Source organism: Asterias rubens, chromosome 1, assembly GCF_902459465.1.
Source record: "Asterias rubens chromosome 1, eAstRub1.3, whole genome shotgun sequence".
Taxonomy (NCBI): Eukaryota; Metazoa; Echinodermata; class Asteroidea; order Forcipulatida; family Asteriidae; genus Asterias; species Asterias rubens.
In genome coordinates, this window is record NC_047062.1 from 11,624,153 (window position 1) to 11,642,692 (window position 18,540).

Sequence of the window (18,540 nt, forward strand, 5' to 3'; positions counted from 1 at the left end):
CAAAAAAATTGACCAATCACACAATGCCTCTAATTCTCTCTCATGTATTTACAATATGTTATGATTTTGGTAACCGGTGGTAACAATTGTGCTGACTTTAACGCATAGGTTTCTCACATGGTAATCGATAAATAAATATCTGTAAACCCTGGGAGTACAAATCAATGCTGTGTGCTGATCTGACAGGCTTTGTCTCGTTACATTTTGTCTCATTCCTCTGGAAAATCAATAAAAAACATTGGATACTTTATTGGCAGGTACAGTGGTTTCTTTGTTGTTCGCGGTGATCTATAGAGAAGATCGTAAGAACACGCTCGGACTGTTTCTCTACTTCAACTTCAGACAAAGGTTTTCTATTTTAAAGGCAATGGAAACTATTGGTAATTACTTAAAATAAATACCAGCATAAAACCTTACTTAGTAACGAGTAATGGGGAGTGGTTGATAGTATAAAACATTGTGAGAATAGGCTCTCTCTGAAGTAACCTAGTTTTCGAGAAAGAAGTAACTTTCCACGAATTTGATTTTGAGACCTCATAATTAGATTGTGAGGTTTCGCTATCAAGCATCTTTAAGCACACAACTCGTGTGACAAGGGTGTTTTTTCTTTCATTATTATCTTGCAACTTCGACGACCAATTGGGCTCAAATTTTCATAGGTTTGTTATTTTATGCATATGTTGAGAAGACTGGTCTTGGAGAATTACGAATAGTGTACAGTGTCTTAAATGTGTGAAGTCCAGATTTTCAGTTTGATGCGCATGTTGTGATCCAACAAGGAATGGTGCACCAATCATCATGAGATATGTTACTGTTATTTCAGGGGGAAAAACCCCATAAAACTGCCTCTAGCTACCGGGCAATCTGGATGGTCTAGTTGGCAAGACACTGCTCTAAAATTGCAAAGGTTGTGGATTCGAATCCCACCCGAGTAATATGCCTGTGATATTTTTCACAGAGCTCAGGAAAGTACTGAGTACACAGTGGTTACGCACATCGTTGAATATGGGTAAAAAGAAAATTAATATACAAAAAAAATATTATAAAAATATGACGGTTTATATATTTTCTCCATTCAAATGAGTCACAGCTAAATTAAAGCTTTGATACAGAAATTGTTTTATAAAGTTAGGGTATACCTTTGGTAATTACTCCACAAAGGATATGTCCACGACTGCAGCTGTTGATAATGTATTTACATTTTGAGAAATACGTCCATTCAAAGGACATGGTTTTAGAGAGAGGGATTCAAATTAATCTGAGAAACTTCTTTCTGTGGATGAAGCGCATCTCATATCGTGTATTCGTATAATATTCGGTAAACATATACCCAACAAATTGGTTCTCTGGAAGGACATAATGATTAGTGAGCATTGAGAGTTTTCTTATTGGTTTCTAATTAATTCTCACCGAGGGTGTAGAGAGGTCCAGAGATCTTGATCCCCCCCCCCCCCAAACTCTGAATCCCCCTGTATGGAGAAGAAGAAAAACCTAGTCATTTTACTAATACCAAACTCCGCTATGCAATTACCCAGGTTGTCAATCCTTAGAAGTGTCTTTTAAAAAAAAAAAAAAATAGTAACTTCTCCCAAGGCAGTTGAATCAAAAACCCAGAGAAAAGGGACCTTGTCCAGAGAAAAAGGCTTATGTAACAATCCCCACGCAAGCTTTTGTCCGTTGGTTTTTTTCTTCTTCTTCTGCGGGATTTTTAATTGTGTGTTTCCCTTACAAAAGAAACCCTGGGCAGGCGAGTGCTAATAGAATCCCTGCACTCAGAAGTACAACCGCAGTAACAATGCCCAGGAAAAAGAAAGATGGGCCACGGCTTTGTTTCTTGACTTGGGGGCTTTCTTTTGTATCTCCTTGTGACAAATCCCCTCTCCATAGATAGCACACTCTCCAAAGTTTGACTGGGCCATATGTGGGTGTAGACTCAAAGAAAGTAAAGAAACATTAGAACTCTGGGGTTAACCCTGATGTAGCGCACTAAGCTCCCAACTGGGTCTCTTACCCTAAGGCCTAACCGTCCCAGCTAAATTGGGTATTTGCAGATTTGTGGTATTAGAAACAACCCTCCCCCCCCCCCCCCCCCGACTCTCTTTCCCCCCTCTGGTCTCTCACATGGTCAAACCTTTGGTTGTTACGCACTTTATCAATGGTACGTTTTGTGTATACTCTCATCTGAAAGGAACTCAAGTTGGATTGAGAGGGAATCGGCCGTTATGTCCAAACTAAAAGCTTCAACGTTAATTTGCTGAATTTATGTAGGACTTGTTAGACTACTAACCACACCCCCCCCCTATTTCTGTAATGTCCAGTGGTTGAGTGACAGGTTTTTTTTTCCCTTGTAGTTGGTTTACATTTTTTCTGGTACTTTCATCTGTCCCATTATATTACAAAATATATAATACAAACTATGGATATAAATGAGCCATTTATTCTGATTGCGTATAGTTGACAGAAAGGGAGAAAGGTGCAGACATGTTTCTAAAGTTTATAAAATTTTTTTTACACATTTGTTTACTTCGTAAAAACGATGATGTGTTAACTAATCATGAAAAGAGTTTTGTAATCATAACTAAAGCAATATGTCTACTTCACTCAACTTAAACCGACAGGTTAAATTTGCATCTGTGCCCCCTCTGGCCCCACCCACAATGCAGACAGATCGAAAAATGGTCATAACTATATCATCAGTTTTTAGGAATGAGAAATTTCAGACTTTTATCTGAATTCTGACTTTTTTCATGTACATTCGGTAAAAAAAGAGCAGTTATTTTCTTAAAATATAAAGAAATCCTGCTCTTTGATCTACGTCTCTGATCCAAAGGACATTGCTCTGAGAAACTCCTCAAAATCTATAACTCCAGGGTGTAATAAAGGCACTAGACACTATTGGTAATTACTCAAAATAATTAAAAGCATAAAACCTTACTTGGTAACGAGTAATGGAGAGCTGTTGACAGTATAAAAGTTCCAAAACATTGTGATAAATGGCTCCCTCTGAAGTAACATAGTTTTCGAGAAAGAAGAAAATTTCCACAAATTTGATTTTGAGACCTCAGACCACCAATTGAGCTCAAATTTTCACAGGTTTGTTATTTTGTGCATATGTTGAGATACACCAAGTGAGAAGACAGGTCTTTGACAATTACCAATAGTGTCCAGTGTCTTTAAAATGTGAAAAGTAAATTTATTCCTCTTCAAATTTGTATCCTAGTTTCAGTTACATGTTTCAGACCTTTGACTCTCAAAATATAATCTCCCAAACTTTAAATCTGAGAAACTTTTAGTTTGTGTATGCCATCCCACTTATTCTTCCTGCGTGGACATACCGCTCTGGATTTTTGGCTATATCGAAAAAATTCTACCACCTTTTGAAGTAAAATTGTCATGGATTAGTTGTCTTGTGTATGTATTTTTATATAGGATTAAAACAATCAAACGGTTAAAAAAACTAAGGTATACGTTCCCTTTAGGCAAATCTATGAAATTGGCCAAATTGGAAATAGGTAAAAAGCGTTAAAAAAGGTGCTTCTCAGGGATACCACTACCTGAAACAGGTCTTGTTCTCTCCGCAAGTTTATCGTTATTAAATGTTATCAGCATTAACATACAAAAAAGATGTAGTTTGAATGGGGGACTTTGAGACGCTGGTGGCAGCAGACATAATGGTCCTTTTTTAGCAGCTCGGAGCGTGGGCTCACATGCTCAGTATTTCGCGCGTAGGTCTGAGCACGCGCAGCTACTAGCAAGAACTAAGAAAAAGGTCTGTCCAAAAGTCTCCCAGTAGCTTGACATGTCAGAGAAACTAACCAGATTGACCTTTGACCCCTCTCTTTTCCTTTCCAGACCCATTCAAGAAGTCCGGGATGCATAACAGTCACAGCGACACCGTCTCTTTCTCTAGCGACCTGGCAAACCCCTTCGATGAGGCTGACCCAGACCCAGACCTGCACCTCTCCGGCCTCTCCAGCCCTGGCCTGTCCAGCCCTGGCCTGTCCAGCCCCAGTTTCGCCACTATGGAGACTGGGAAAAGGAATGTTGTTCCTCCGCTATCACTGGATGACAACCAAGGGATGTTTGACGAGGCCTCGGGGGAACAAGGCGACACTGATGAGTGAGTTTGAGATTCGAATAATAATTCCCCACTTTTACTGAAATTGGATCTTTCCTCATTCTTGTGGTTAAAATCTTTCAGGGATTTTTTTTATGAGGAAATAGAATAAGCCGTTGCAAACTGCTTACCGACCAATATGACCCTACAAATATATGTACAAATGCAAAAAATTACCAGACGGTATCTTGTGCAAAAGTGTTTCCCAATGCCATGTCTTACATGTATGTGACCAACAAAGCGTCAGTTTGATATCAACTGTCAAATATCATGACAGGACTTCAACAAAAAAGAGGGCTGGTATTGATAGGAGATGTCAGCGAGATTACTTCACTTCGATAACAATATGAATAGTTCGTGTAAAGTCTACAGTAACATCAACTCATGCCATACAAAGGAACAAAGATCAATGTTTCATTGTTGTGCAGAGTGCAAATTATCAAGTAGAAAAAAACACATGAATGTTTGTGTTTGATATCAAAGAATGTTTTTTATGTATCATCAAGTTCTAGAGTTTTGATTACATTCAGCAACAAAGTAAATTCTCAAACGTTGCGCACTGATCATTGCACTATTTTTGAAAGGTTTTGTTTAGTGTGTGTTGCCAATAAGCCTTATTGAAATATGGCGGACACAATAATACGAGTATACGACAATATCAGGTTTGGGTACATTTGTTGTTATACACCCAAACCAAACAGTGCACTCGTATAGTGTCCACCATATCTCAAAAAAGGCAAATGAGCCTGCCTTTGGTCTGATTTGTTTCTGCTTCTGCTGTTCACCCCTTTCCCGTTCAGGAACTCCCCAACAGATCGTAACCGCTATCGCAAGCGGAAAGCCCCCTCGCCCCCGTACACAGGTAGAGAACCAAACAGTCTTGCCCAGCTCTTTCAAAGCAAAGATCCAGTAAACTCTGTCGCCAAGTCCAACGCCACCGCTGTGGAGTTCAAGAAGCAAGGGGTACCAGTGAAGATTGAACCCCCTGTCCAGGTGGGGAAGGTGGAGCAGGAAACCAGTCGAAACGCACCAGTTAAGACTGTCAACCCAAACGTGGTGAGTGCTTTTGTTTTTTACATGCAGCTTGGTTTTTGGTCGTAGTGAAAGTTTCTCCTTTGATTTTCAGCAGTTAGTCAACATTATTTTCTTTGAGCAATGAAAATATTTTTACTAATAAAAAAAGATTTGTGTTACGTTGTAGTCAAACTATTTTGATTGTTCTCATTTATTGAATTTTTTTCTTTCTAGTTGTCAGGCGTGAAAGTTTTTCTGCTGTCAAATGTTGAGGCTGCTGTTATAAGATGTGCAGATATTTAAATTCACATTGTGTTGTGTGGGTAGTTTTAATGGACGTTTCTTCCTCTAATGGGTTTGCTTTGGGACATAATTTGTACAAGTTTTGGCAGGTATTCCTCAACATAACTGAATAATTGGATTTATTTTATGATTTTTCTACCTGAATATGTATTCATTAAATTTATATCTGATCATCCGACAAAAATTTCTTCTGGCTTTTTAAACTCTGTCCCTTGACCTCTGCCTCCACAGCTAAGTCCAAAGAAAACCAACAAAAACACCCCTAGTCAGGAGCTCCTGGAATGGTGTAAAGAGAACACCAAAGGGTACAGAGGAGTCAGAGTGACCAACCTAACGACGTCATGGAGGAATGGTCTTGCATTCTGTGCTATCGTCCACAAATTCCGACCGGATCTTTTGTAAGTACTTTCTTAAGTTCAAATCCCACTCCAGTCAATTTTTCTTTTTTTTACCCAGAATCTTTTCACAAAGTCAGTTTCCCTAATTTGTGGTTTATTACTAGGAAATTAAAGAAATTGTGATCCTTTTGCTGGCACTTTCCTGGATTGTATTACAACCCGGTAATAACCCCTGGCTAAACGGCAGTATAAGATTGAAAGGTTTCTTACTTGCACCTCACCCACTTCCCCCCTGAACTTTGATATTGGTAAAATAGGCAGAGTACCAGCATAGTGCTTGATAGAGCTGTATATTGAAAGAGTTGCATCAACTTGCGATTAGAAGCCATTATGTGTCAAGGACATACATGGGCAAACGCAGGGTGCCAGACTAGTCTGCCCATTTGGTTGTGCTCCATTTGGACCAAAATAGCTTCCAGCAACCACGTGACCAAAGAAAACTGGTCCCTCCATGTCGCAGCTTTATCAATAAACAGCTCTGGCACTCTAATCCAGTAGGTAGAGCACAGTTTCTTTCACAATTTATTTTCTAAAATGTTTGAAATGTCAAATTTATCTATGTAAAAAATGTTTGATTGCCCCTTTTTCTTTTTTCTTTTTCAATTGTACAGAGATTTTTCATCATTGTCACCGCATGACATCAAAGACAACAATACAAAGGTATGAGAACAGCAAGAAGAGATTTCTAGTGGTTTCATACTTTTAGAAATTTTAAGTTGGATTTTTTTTGCCATTTTCTTTTTTTACTCTTTCAGTTTCAAGGTCGCACATGAATGGTTTATTTTATGTATTCTGAAAGCGGCATTATCATTTATGTACGAGGTTTTTTATGTACTCCAAAAGGGTAATAAATCATGTACAACCCATTATTATGAGGGGGAGTTATCATTCAAGAAATACTATTGACTTTGGGATGTGCCAAGGCAACACAATTCAGCAAGATACATTTTGTTTATTGAGAAATATATTTGTTTGTTTACATTTACAGAATTTTGAAAAACATGAAAAAAGGTGAATTTTAGATTCAAAATTAAAAAAAAAGGCAGGCACTGAAAGGGGTACAAACTGTAGGGCAATCAGCTAAACATTTGTCCAGGGTGATTTGGGGAGTGCAAACTTAGGAGCTTGAGTCCTGAGGATTGTGTTGGAATTAGGTTGACACCTAGCAATATTTTAAAACTATTTGTCGTCGTTTTTCTGTCAGGCATTTGAAGCCGCAGCGACTCTAGGTATTCCAAAGCTCCTCGATCCAAAGGATATGAAGTTACTGGCCGTCCCGGACAAACTTGCCGTCATGACCTACCTCTTCCAAATCAGAGCGCATTTCACTGGACAACAGATGGAGCTACAACGCATTGGAGACACTGCCAAGAAGAGCACATACGTCGTCGGCAAGTCCAGCACGGACACCGCTCTTAGCGAAGACGTGTTTACGCAGGAGGTGCAGAGCTCCCGCGAGAAACCTGCAACACCGCCCAAGATAGAGGATTCTGTAGACAGTAATAAAATATCCGTGAACGGAACATCGGAGAGCTCAACCCCGACCAACCAGAGCCCAAAGAAATCTAACAGTCGGCGTTCGTCGGCCGGAAGCAGGCACTCTTCAGAAGGGGAAGAAACAAACATTGATGCGACTAAGTCCGGAGATGCCAAGATCTCCAGGGAATCGCTGAGGGAAGTTGAGCTCAGTTCAAACAAGGATGAGGATGAGAGTGAATCCAAAACTAATTCTAGACAAAGTGGTGAGGATTCTGAGTCGGATAACAGGGGAGAAGGAGATGAGACGAGTAGAAACGCCACGGAGGACTTGAGGGACGAGGAGAAGACTGATGAGGTGAGTATCGTTTCCTTGGTTCAAATCAATCAAAATATTTAACGGTATATTATCCACTGTTTCACTCAGATATGTTTTTTTGGAAGCAATGAATCCACACACGTATTTGAGTTCCGGAAGGAATTCGGTTTTTATTGTAATAAGTAATTGGTGTGATTTCAAAAATGAAATTAGTAATTTTTTTATAGAATACCTAGTCAGGGTCAGTAACATGTGCTTTGACATGTTTGACAAAAAAAAGCTTTATATTAAATAACTTATTTATTTGATCGTCAACACCCACAAACTTCCCCACCACCAAACCATCAAGAAATTGAACCCATAATTCTGAACCCAGGAGAAGGACATAATGAAGTAGTGACGAGCAAAAGGTCAAAAGCAGCTACTGTCCCAAAGTGTTGATTTTTGTGTGTGTGAAAGTGTTGATGTTTTTTTTTCCTGCCAATTCTGTGTGAATGTTTGGTAGTTTTTTTGCCGTTTTTCTGTGAAAGTTGTTTTTCTGCCATTTTTGTGGGAAAGTTGTATAGCTTTTCTGTAATTTTTGTGTGTAAATGTTTGGTAGTTTTTCTGTCATTTTTTAATAAGGGCAGGACTATTTATTTCTACATGAGAATGGGGAAAAAATATCCAAGAAGTAATTCTGGCTGTAAATATAGGCCTACAACCTTCATGTCCTACTTATTTTTGAAAAGAGCCATTTTATTGCTGGTGACCTTCTGCGGGGGTAAAAAGTTGAACTTTGTGTGCCTGTAAAAAGGTCTTTTAACCTTTGACCTTCAACCTTTTACCTTCTCTGACCCTCTGACCTTCAACCTCTGACCTTCTCTGACCCTCTGACCTTCAACCTCTGACCTACTACCTAATTCTCTACACAGTGGAAAGACACGACCCCCTCTGTGATATGTTGATCTATACTCTTCCTTGGTCCTTGTCTTGCACTAGTTCCAGACATTTGGATCGGGATTGAGCGCAAAAGCCAATCTGTTTATCTCCGCATTTTGCTCGCGTGTGATTACAGTTTAATAGTAAGCATTATTAGCCTACTTGAGTTAGAAAGCTGCTTTGGCAAGCATCAACGTCGCAATCTAAGTGTAATCTCTAATCGTATGATGTACAGTAAAGTAGAGGTTTATTGTCTCTGTCTGTAGCTGATGTGTAGTCAGGTTTTTTGTCTTTCTGTCTGTAATTTAGTTTGGCTACCCGTCTTGTCAGTCAAGGTTCCTTTTCTTCAAACCCATTACTAAGTCTATTGGATTTTGTTGTTTTTTGTGATGAAGGAAAATAACTGTACAAGGATTAAACCCATGCAACATTAAACAAAACAACCAATCAAAAGAGATCTAAATTACTGACAGTATAAGAAGATCGACATGTCTCGATGGCGAACAAGCAGCATCCTCTTCGGTTTTATTTCAACCTTTTTTTATAGTCTTCCTACTAAGTTTTAAGGCTTTTAGGATATCAATGGTTTTACAAAGCATGATTCGAAAGTAACACAGGACCATAGGCCCGAAGCCTGTGATTTTAGCCGTCAGGCAAAGTAAACTCAAATGGGGAAAAGCTCGGTTAGCGTTTTATTCAGGTTTTTATTTGCATCAATGTCATGCAAAATGTGTAATCGTTTTTTTCTTGTGGCCCAGATGACGGTTCGATTTATTCTACTTTTACAACATCTTCCTACCCATATGCATTTTATTAAAAATGGTTACAACCGCTTTCCAAAGACCCACTCGACCGATCCAAGGCAATGTGTTCCTTTAATCTTCTATAGGTTTGTCAGTTTATGTATTTGGTGGATTACATATAATGCTTTCACTGCCAGCTACTATTTTGTTAGCAAAACCAATTTTGTAATGTTACTTTAAATTTCATTACTCCTTTTATTGAGGTTTTGTTTGAAATAAATAAATAAATAAATAAATAATAATATAAATAGTATGTGAGTCCTTCATAGAGATAGCTGCACCTGAACAAGATCTTTTGACTTCAGTCCAGTCCAGGAATCTTTGATAATCGTAGATTCATCTAGTTTGTGGGAATATTTAGCCAGTGTATCGGACTAAAGCCATGTCATACATGTACCTCAAGTTGATCTCTTAATACTTTGTAATATGGCTAATATCCAAAGGTAATGCTCGACTTAGCTGTTTGTTTAATAATAGAAGGAATAAGTATTTATCTCTAATTTTAAGTAGGAAAGAAGTTAGCTAGTAAGCAAATAAGAGGATAGCAAATCTTAACGGCTAAACTCAGTATTTAACCCCCCAACATAATGGTGCCCTAAGATTTTAGTTTTAGTTTTTAGGTTTAGTCGGTCAAATCCCTGTAAAGGAAGTGGTAATTAAAATAATAAGCCACAGTGTGGTCAATGGTTTTGAAACAACTGTGTTATCTAATCATGGGACTAGAGGGTCTCTTTTTGTTGGAAGTGTTAAGATGATCTGCTAGCAGCAGTAATCTTGATTAGTTGTCTGGTAGAACTCAAGCTGATGAGTTTCTCTTGGAGTATTTAAAGGCAATTTGCTTCACAATTTGTGGCAGTTTGTGAGTGGGAGAGTGTAAAAACCTAACATTACGTGGAATAAGCTGGGTGCAGTGCTGACCATATTTGATGTGACATGTCTTGGAGAATGTAAGTGGACATCTAGGTTATTGAAAGGAACATATTTTTCGTAGACGGGAGTAATTTTGTTCAAAGACTCTGCTGTTACTAGCCATGGATTACAGGTTGTAGAGGGAACTTGTCATTGCCGGGTCCCCAGTCAAGTGTTGATGATATCATTTAAGTAACTGATCGTTTTTGGGCTGTCTTCTTTCTTCGCCTTCACCTTTGGGACCCCAGTTTGAATCTGTCGGGAAACACTATGTGGATTGGGTCTTCAGTTCCTACCTGACTGCCAGGGGTTTTCCCTGGAACAATTCTCTAGGGTTTTCCTCCACCATCTAAAATTGGAACTTCCTTCATTGTCTTCTGTTCATTCGGTAAGCGCAGAATGCCTAGTAACGTCGAGTACGCACACAAGAGCAAAAATTCCCTGCTGAGCCAGTGAAATCCTCGGCTTCCATCTGGGCAATTCTTTACTTACTGTAATCAGAGCCATGAAATTGGACCCTGATGGTGGTTAGGGTCATGGATCTGTTTGTTCTTTCTTTGCTTTGTTGTTTACTTTTGTGTCTGTTTGTTTGTTTGTTAAGACACCATTAACAAGAGAGGAGCAACTGAAGTCGAGAGCAAGAAAGCTGCTTGATCAGGCGAGGCGAGATGCTGCAACTAAACAAAGCTTCCGCAGACCGGCCAAAGAGAAAGTGGAAGAGAAAGAAGTCTCCACAAATGAGGTGAGAGAACCATGGACTTTTAATTTCTTGTGTTACCCTTACAACAATGTGTGTTAGGACTGTATACTCAGTACTTTCCTCAGTAATGAGAACAAAAAACCCCAGGCATATTACTCTGGTGGGATTCGTACCCACGACTTTGCATCCAGAGCTGTGTCTTACCAACTAGACCACTGAGATTGCCCAGCAGCTAGAGGCAGTTCGAATACAATCTGAGAAACCTTTCTGTCAGTAATGCTTCAGCTCAGATTAAAAAAAAATTGGGCGACAAAAAGTGGTATTTTTTTCCATACTTTGCAGTGAAAAGTTTCTTGAAATGCATTATACTATCTAAAGATGCTGCACTTCTTATCAAGTAAGTTTTCATTGCCATTAATTTTTTAATTTATCATCGACATATACAAACCTGATGAATTTTGTTACTGTGCAGTATTAATTAGCCAACATAAGGCAAGCCAAATCTTGGGCAGGGGGTGAATCTTGGGCCCTTTTCGAAACCACGGCTTCGGCTTTAGATTCAGCTTCAAGCTCCATCCCCGCGCCTGAAGCCCTGAGCCTGTACACAAAACACTCGCAACTGTAAAAAACAACCGCGTGGCCAAGCTAGCTTGAGCCGAATCCGAAGCTGAAGCAGTGGTTTCGAAAAGGGCCTATGGCAGATTTTAGGTAGTGAGGAATAAAGGCGAATCCAAGGAGCCATTTCGTGATTCAATTTCTACATATCCCGTGTTTAGGACGATAATGAGAGACAGAAGGAATTGAGACTACGAGCAAGACGTCTCATTGCCGAGGCTCGACAGGGTCTCAACAAACCTGAAATAGAAGGCATTGAGGAGATGTCGCAGGCTGCTAAAGACCAGGCTGAAGCAGGTAAGAAACCAATACTTAATAATACTAATAATAATAATAACCGTATTTTTAACGCACCTTTTGCCAAAGGATGCAAAGCGCCAGGTAATTTTACTGCAGTTACTCAAGTTGGACTTCATATTTCACTTACTGAAATTTTGTATGCTTCTTTTTTATTCTGGTGTTGCCCTAGTTGTTATTTTTTTATTTTTAAAGCTTTATTTATCATGAAACTGCACTATCTTTTGTACTGAATTAAGTTTATTGAATTGAACTAGGAACTGATGTATATTTTGTCATTGTGGGTTGAAGCAAGAGTAATTGACTTTACAGAGACAGTTTCTCTAGGTTTATTTGTTTAAAGGCAGTGGACACTATTGGTAATTACTCAAAATAATTTGTAGCATAAAACCTTTCTTGGTGATGAGTAATGGGGAGAGGTTGATGGTAAAAAACATTGTGAGAAACGGCTCCCTCTGAAGTGCCGTTATTTTCAAGGAAGAAGTAATTTTCCACGAATTTGGTTTTGAGACCTCAGATTTAGAACTTGAGGTCTCGAAATCAACCATCTCAACGCAAACAACTTCGTGTGACAAGGGTGTTTTTTTCTTTCATTAGTATCTCGCAAGTTCGATGACCGATTTAGCTCAAGTTTTCACAGGTTTGTTATTTTATACATATGTTGAGATACACCAACTGTGGAGGCTAGTCTTTGACAATTACCAATAGTGTCCTCTGCCTTTAAGAACCAAGTGAAATAAATCTCTTGTGAAATAAATCTGTTTTGGTTCTGAGAAGAGCCGAGTGGCCCTTTGCATTGCGAACAAAAAGCCTGGTTCATACTTCCTGTGAATGCAAATGCAAAGCAAATTTTGACGTCACAGATTCACGATGAATAATTCAAAGAGTTGAAATGTTCTCAACTCCTGCGAAACATTCTCAGCGAAAACAGCCTGGTGACATCAAAATTCCCTCCGCATTTGCAGGAAGTATGAACCAGGCTTAAAGGAACACGTTGCCTTGGATCGCGGACGAGTTGGTCTATAAAAAGCGTTTGTAACCGTTTTTTATAAAATGCATATGGTTGGAAAGATAAATACAAAGTAGAATACAATGATCCACACAGGTTTGCATCGAAATTGTGTGGTTTTCCTTTTACTGTGCGAACTAACACGACCGGCCATTTATGGGAGTCAAATATTTGACTCTCATAAATGGCCGACCGTGTTAGTCGACGAGGTAAAAGGAAAACCGTGCAATTTCGAGGCATGTTTATGTGGATCATTGTATTCTACTTTTACAACATCTTCTACCCATATGCATTTTATAAAAAACGGTTACAAACGCTTTTCAAAGGCCAATTGGACCGATCCAAAGGCAACGTGTCCCTTTAACTGTTTGTTGTTCTACCAAGCAGAGTTGGGTGCCTGCAACCTGAACAGTTATCTTGTTGGTTTAAGTGAAGTGTGCACTGCTTAAAGACACTGGACACTATTGGTATTGTGGAAGACCAGCCTTCTCACTTGGTGTATCTCAACACATGCACAACATAACAAACCTAGGACATTTTTTATTTCATTGGTCGTTGAAGTTGCGAGAGAATAATGGAAGAAAAACACCCTTGTCACACAAAGTTGTGTGCTTTCAGATTCTTGATTTCGGGACCTCAAAATCTAATTCTGAGGTCTCAAAATCAAATTTGTGGAAAGTTACTTCTTTCTCGAAAACTACATTACTTCAGAGGGAGCTGTTTCTCACAAGGTTTTATACTGTCAACAGCTCTCCAATGCTTGTTACCAAGTAAGGTTTTATGCTAAAGATTATTTAGAGTAATAATTACCAGTAGTGTCCACTGCCTTTGAAGTGTTTAGGATTGACATCCGGTGTACAGTTATTCATACAAAACTCAATCATCTTTATTGTGCACCGTTATTGAGTTATTGGAAACAATTTTATGGATTTTGCAATTATTCTGATTATCTTCCTTAATTTTTTATATATTTAGCGGTAGAGACTCTTGAATATATGTATTATGCTTAACATGAAATAGCCGTTGATTTTGTTAAACTGTTGACATTTTTTCATGATGACATTCTAGTGGATTTCCAATCATACACAAGCAGATCTTTCGTTTTTAAAATCCTCATAGATGTGTACACATAAAATGGTTACAGTGACTATCACTGCTTAGAGATGGTAGACCTATTTCGTACGGCGTCACTTCCATATATCTATCTATCTATCTCTTTTGTAGCCGTGCCGGCATTAATATGAAGTCACAATCTTTTTACTTCGGGTTCAGTTGACCCAATCATGAGACGAAATCCTACTATTGGATTACCTCCACACCAATATTGATTTCTCCATTTTGATTTTTATCTGCCCTCAATGAACGGCACCAGCCTCTATCCGCTGGGCCGTCCAGGTATTATCATTATTTTATTTCTCTTCTTTTATTTAGTCTGTTTCTTTTCTTCGGGCAAATATTTCCTGAACACGCAGGAATGCTGACACAATGCAACATCGAACGCAAGACAAATGGTAGCTTATTCAAGAAGTGTAGGGGGGGACTGGACTGTGGAATCCAGTGGCTAGCAGCATCGTGATACAGTAACCTTTCTCTTTATCAAGATGGCACGATCAGACGCAGAATTAAAAAAAAGAGGGCACAAAATCAATAATCTTAACAATCAGTGCCATGCATCACTGCGCCAGCTGTCTTCTCAAACATCTTTCCCTCTTCTATCTTTCGTGGGGAGCTTTTATTTCTGGCTGTGCTTTCTTTTTTGTCTCCCCTCCAATGTCCTTGGGCTTTGAGTGATTGGGTTTTACATGAGGCGAGTTGCACAAGTTGTTGGAACAAAGGCTTGGCGAAGAGACGGAGAGAAGATAGAAGCCCAGGTGTGGTGGAGTTGTACGACCCTGGGAGAGACAAAAAATGTGAACGGAATTATTTTTTAGGACCATTGATCTCAAAGTGCAGAAACTTGAGAAATGACCATGAAGGCTTTTGCCGATCTGAATTTCACTTGTTGCCTTAACATACCATTTACTTTTCCAGTGACCAACCAGCAGGACAAGTTAGCTTATCAGTTCATTGGTCCCCCAGCTTTTTTCACTTGTCCATGCTTTATATTTAAAATATTTTGCAACACGGAACTGGTGGGACAACTTGTGAGTGAGTTTTGAATGGTCCTGATGTGATATGACTGGCATTTGGCCAGTAGACAAGGGAGAAGGAAAAAAGACGTTTAGATGCTGTTTAAACACAGAACCACAGTACAATACACTGAAACATTGTTGAAGATCAAGTCACATTTTTTACTTTTCCTAAGCTAATAAATGAGTGACATTTGAAAATAAGACATAAACTAAGTTGGTATACACACTGTGTAACTGCAAACCAAATTTACATAGGAAAAAAACAGATAGATAAAATGAATTATTCAAAAAACTGAATTACAACAATTTAACATTTAACATTTACAAATATAAAAATCTATCGTCATATCTCAAATTAACCAGATGAAAAGACACTAGCCGTACATGTTTGCATCACTAGATAATTAAGCAACACATGGCTTGACATTTTCATTTGAGTGCATGCATTATTTTTGATTATCACTTTTTGGTTTAAATTTGATCTGCGTGAATGATGTGATAAAATCTAGGTTTGATTTCAGATTGCGTGATCAAACATCAACTCAACTTTACAGAATCATCTTCAGCTGAAGATGATTAATCAAAGTGTATACTTTCTTCTTTTATGGTTGTCACTTTGAAACTATTCGCTCTGTTACAAGTCTGAGCTTGTTCTTTTTTTCCATATGATTGAAAGGTTCAGGTGTCTTCCTGATGCGTTTTTGATGCATCAGAGTGGACACTTTACTCTCTGATAGCGTGGGAACGCTCCCCGACCTACATGAAAGCATTAGGCCGCCACTACAGGCCACATAACTGTAGAGTAATCCCCATACATCTGTGTGCTGGAATCCACAGATAATCAGATTTACTCATACAATTCAATGTTTAACCTTTGGTTTACATTTGTCACCCCGATTCAACTGGTGCCTCTCCCCATGTTGAAATCGCTCCAATGGCTCAGCATGGTCATTATCCATTGCTGGTACAGAACACACATGCCCCTGGAATGCTATGTCCAATGGAATCCCCCCCCCCTCCAACCCCCCCCCCCTTTCTGGTAAATGTGTACACAGAGGATCCTAGCTGCCCTGGAGAAGAAGACAACCCTGATTCCGTCAATCCGGACAAGCTTCTTAAGACCTAGGGAGAGCTACAATGGGCGACACAATGCCCCAAGTCTATCATTGCCTGCTTGTAGGAGATAATCTGCCCCCAAAGCCTGCTGAGCATCCTGTAAAGCAGTCAACCGCTGCCATTGTGGAAGGGGGTAAAGAGGAGAAGCTCCTTCGGTAGCTTGAATAGCTGGTTGGCATGCCTACACATGAAGTACATGCAGCCCCCTGAAGTAGATTACATAAGCCCTTAATCTCTTAAATTGCGTGCTCTTCTGAGGGGACATGCGCAAGTTACAAGAGGGATGAATAATGGGTTACTTATGCTGCTTGGCTTCTTACCTGAAAGACCCCATTGCAGGGTCTATTATGGAAGCGCACACCAAGTGATAACCCCTTGTCTCGTGAACATCAATCACAGAGTGTGACGCAAATGGCCCAGGGGCAGTTGTTCATCACATCATTGGGTGAGACAATAGCCCATGGAGCTCGGCTTTGCAAGGCCACTCGAGCCGATTGTCCGCCGGGCTCTGGGCACATGTAAAGGCATCCATTACAGAGCTGTGCTGAATGGGAGAGACTATTTGAGGAGCTGTACTGCATTGGCTTTTCATTTGGTGATAATGAGTGCATATCACAATGGGTGAACAGGGTGCTTTAGGTTCCCCGGAGTGTGTGACCATTCACTTCCCCTGACATCAAACTTGATTAACACACTCGTTTCACACTGTACTGTTGCTCTTTCAGCAAGATTAATACACTAGGAAACAATAAGCGCTTAATGAGATTGAGGGGCTCCACAGGAATTTTTAAGGTGGTCGCTACTTTCCTCTCTGCGATGAAATTACTTTCCCCCGCCTTGAAAAGCAAGCAACTTCCAGCATTGTCATTTGAAGTCCGCAAGTAACAATGGATCATGAGGGTGCAGCTACCCACAGGTTCCTGTTTAGTAGCTCCCGCAGAAACACTAAAGAAAAAAAACCTGCCTTGGGGTGTCTACAGTCCTGGGGGTTGCTCAGGCAGATTTTCAACACATATCGATCCACATTTTCATGAGATTTAGTGGATTTTCCTTTGATGGAGCCCTGGTGATCCTGAGTTACATGTAAACAGTGATAACTATGGCTTCACCCCCCAAACCATTTCCCATTCAAGCCCAAATTAACACACCGGTAGTGGTGTACCCCCTGTCTGTCTCCCTTCCATCATTAGTTACCATTTTGTGACCCTATTATCTGTACCCCATTATTACCCCCCCCCCCCCTTCCTTCTTTCTGGTCCCATCCCAAACCCCCTGTCAGACCGTTTCTTTTCACTTCAACTCTTCTTCAACAATTAACTGACCCTCTCTACTGGGCCTGCGTCCTCCTTTCACCACCAGGCTGGCGTTTTCTTTAAGTCAAATTACACGAGGGATGAAGTTGCCAGAATGTGATCTGAAGCACTACAGCTAGTATGTAGTAGCACCAATAGTGAAGGATTTTGGGGTAGGGGGGGGGGGGTCTTTCTGAAAGGCTTTTCAGTGTTTCTGAATAACAGTTGGATACCATTTTGGTTACACGACCGGTGCAAAAGCAGAGTGTGTAGCTTATTAGCGGTGATACTGTTCAGTGGTATCTAAGAGGATTTGCCTCTCTTTCTTAGTTTTCTTGTCATTGAAACACGGGAAGACTTCACCTATTAATAGACGGGGATCCATCGGTGTGGCCGAGGCTACTTGAAACTGCAAAACTGTTTAATGAAGATTGACCTCCATAGCTAATTGGATGTTCTTCTTTAGGGGTCGGAGTTTGTGTAGCTGCCAGGCTTTTAAGAGTTAATGAAGGGGAGGGAAGACAACGTTTAACCAAAATTATAAAATTCTAGGAATCCAAGTATTTTTCAGTTGATGATGTTGGTTTTAAAAACATTCCAATCAAGAAAAATTCACGGGGGTTTGGTTGGTGTATAACCGTAAGTCTGTCCAAAGAACTAGAGCTGAAACGTTAACCTTTGAACCAGTTAGGTGACCAGTGGAGTGACTATGGCCCTTTTCAAAACCACGGATAGGTTTGTGTAACTTGGAAATTACGTAATTTTTAATTTGAATATGTGCAAACAGTATTTGTTAAGAATATTAAATGACAAACTCTGATTGCTTTATTGAGAATGTGTGTATAGTTAATTACATTTGTTTTTCAAACGTTTGAAGTTTTTCACACTTTTTTTTTATGAGTCATTTTATGATGTATGTTATTTATTTGTCTAGAGTTCATTTTTTTTCTTTTAGTTTGATTTATTTCTTATAATTTGTATATTTCCTTTAATTTTTGAAACAGGCTCCAGGTTCAAGTTTTATCAATTTGGTAAGGATTCTGTGCGATGTGTATATTATGTGTGTAAACAATTGTTAGTTCTCACAGTCCTCCCCATTAACGAGTCACCTGCCATGCT

General features: G+C 39.5%; 1 protein-coding gene across 4 annotated transcripts in view; it reads left to right on the forward strand.

The window, feature by feature from the left end:
• The window catches only part of LOC117307384 (EH domain-binding protein 1-like), an 85,343-nt gene that overhangs the window by 44,519 nt on the left and 22,284 nt on the right, over positions 1-18,540 (forward strand). For 3 of the 4 annotated variants that reach the window (XM_033792125.1, XM_033792139.1, XM_033792133.1), the window contains 8 exons: positions 3,853-4,120; positions 4,918-5,173; positions 5,666-5,832; positions 6,444-6,492; positions 7,037-7,666; positions 10,862-11,002; positions 11,737-11,872; positions 18,426-18,452. In XM_033792125.1, coding sequence (XP_033648016.1) covers positions 3,853-4,120; positions 4,918-5,173; positions 5,666-5,832; positions 6,444-6,492; positions 7,037-7,666; positions 10,862-11,002; positions 11,737-11,872; positions 18,426-18,452 — 1,674 coding nt within the window. The remainder of the gene's footprint in view (positions 1-3,852; positions 4,121-4,917; positions 5,174-5,665; positions 5,833-6,443; positions 6,493-7,036; positions 7,667-10,861; positions 11,003-11,736; positions 11,873-18,425; positions 18,453-18,540) is intronic. The other variant, XM_033792148.1, reaches the window with a different exon arrangement.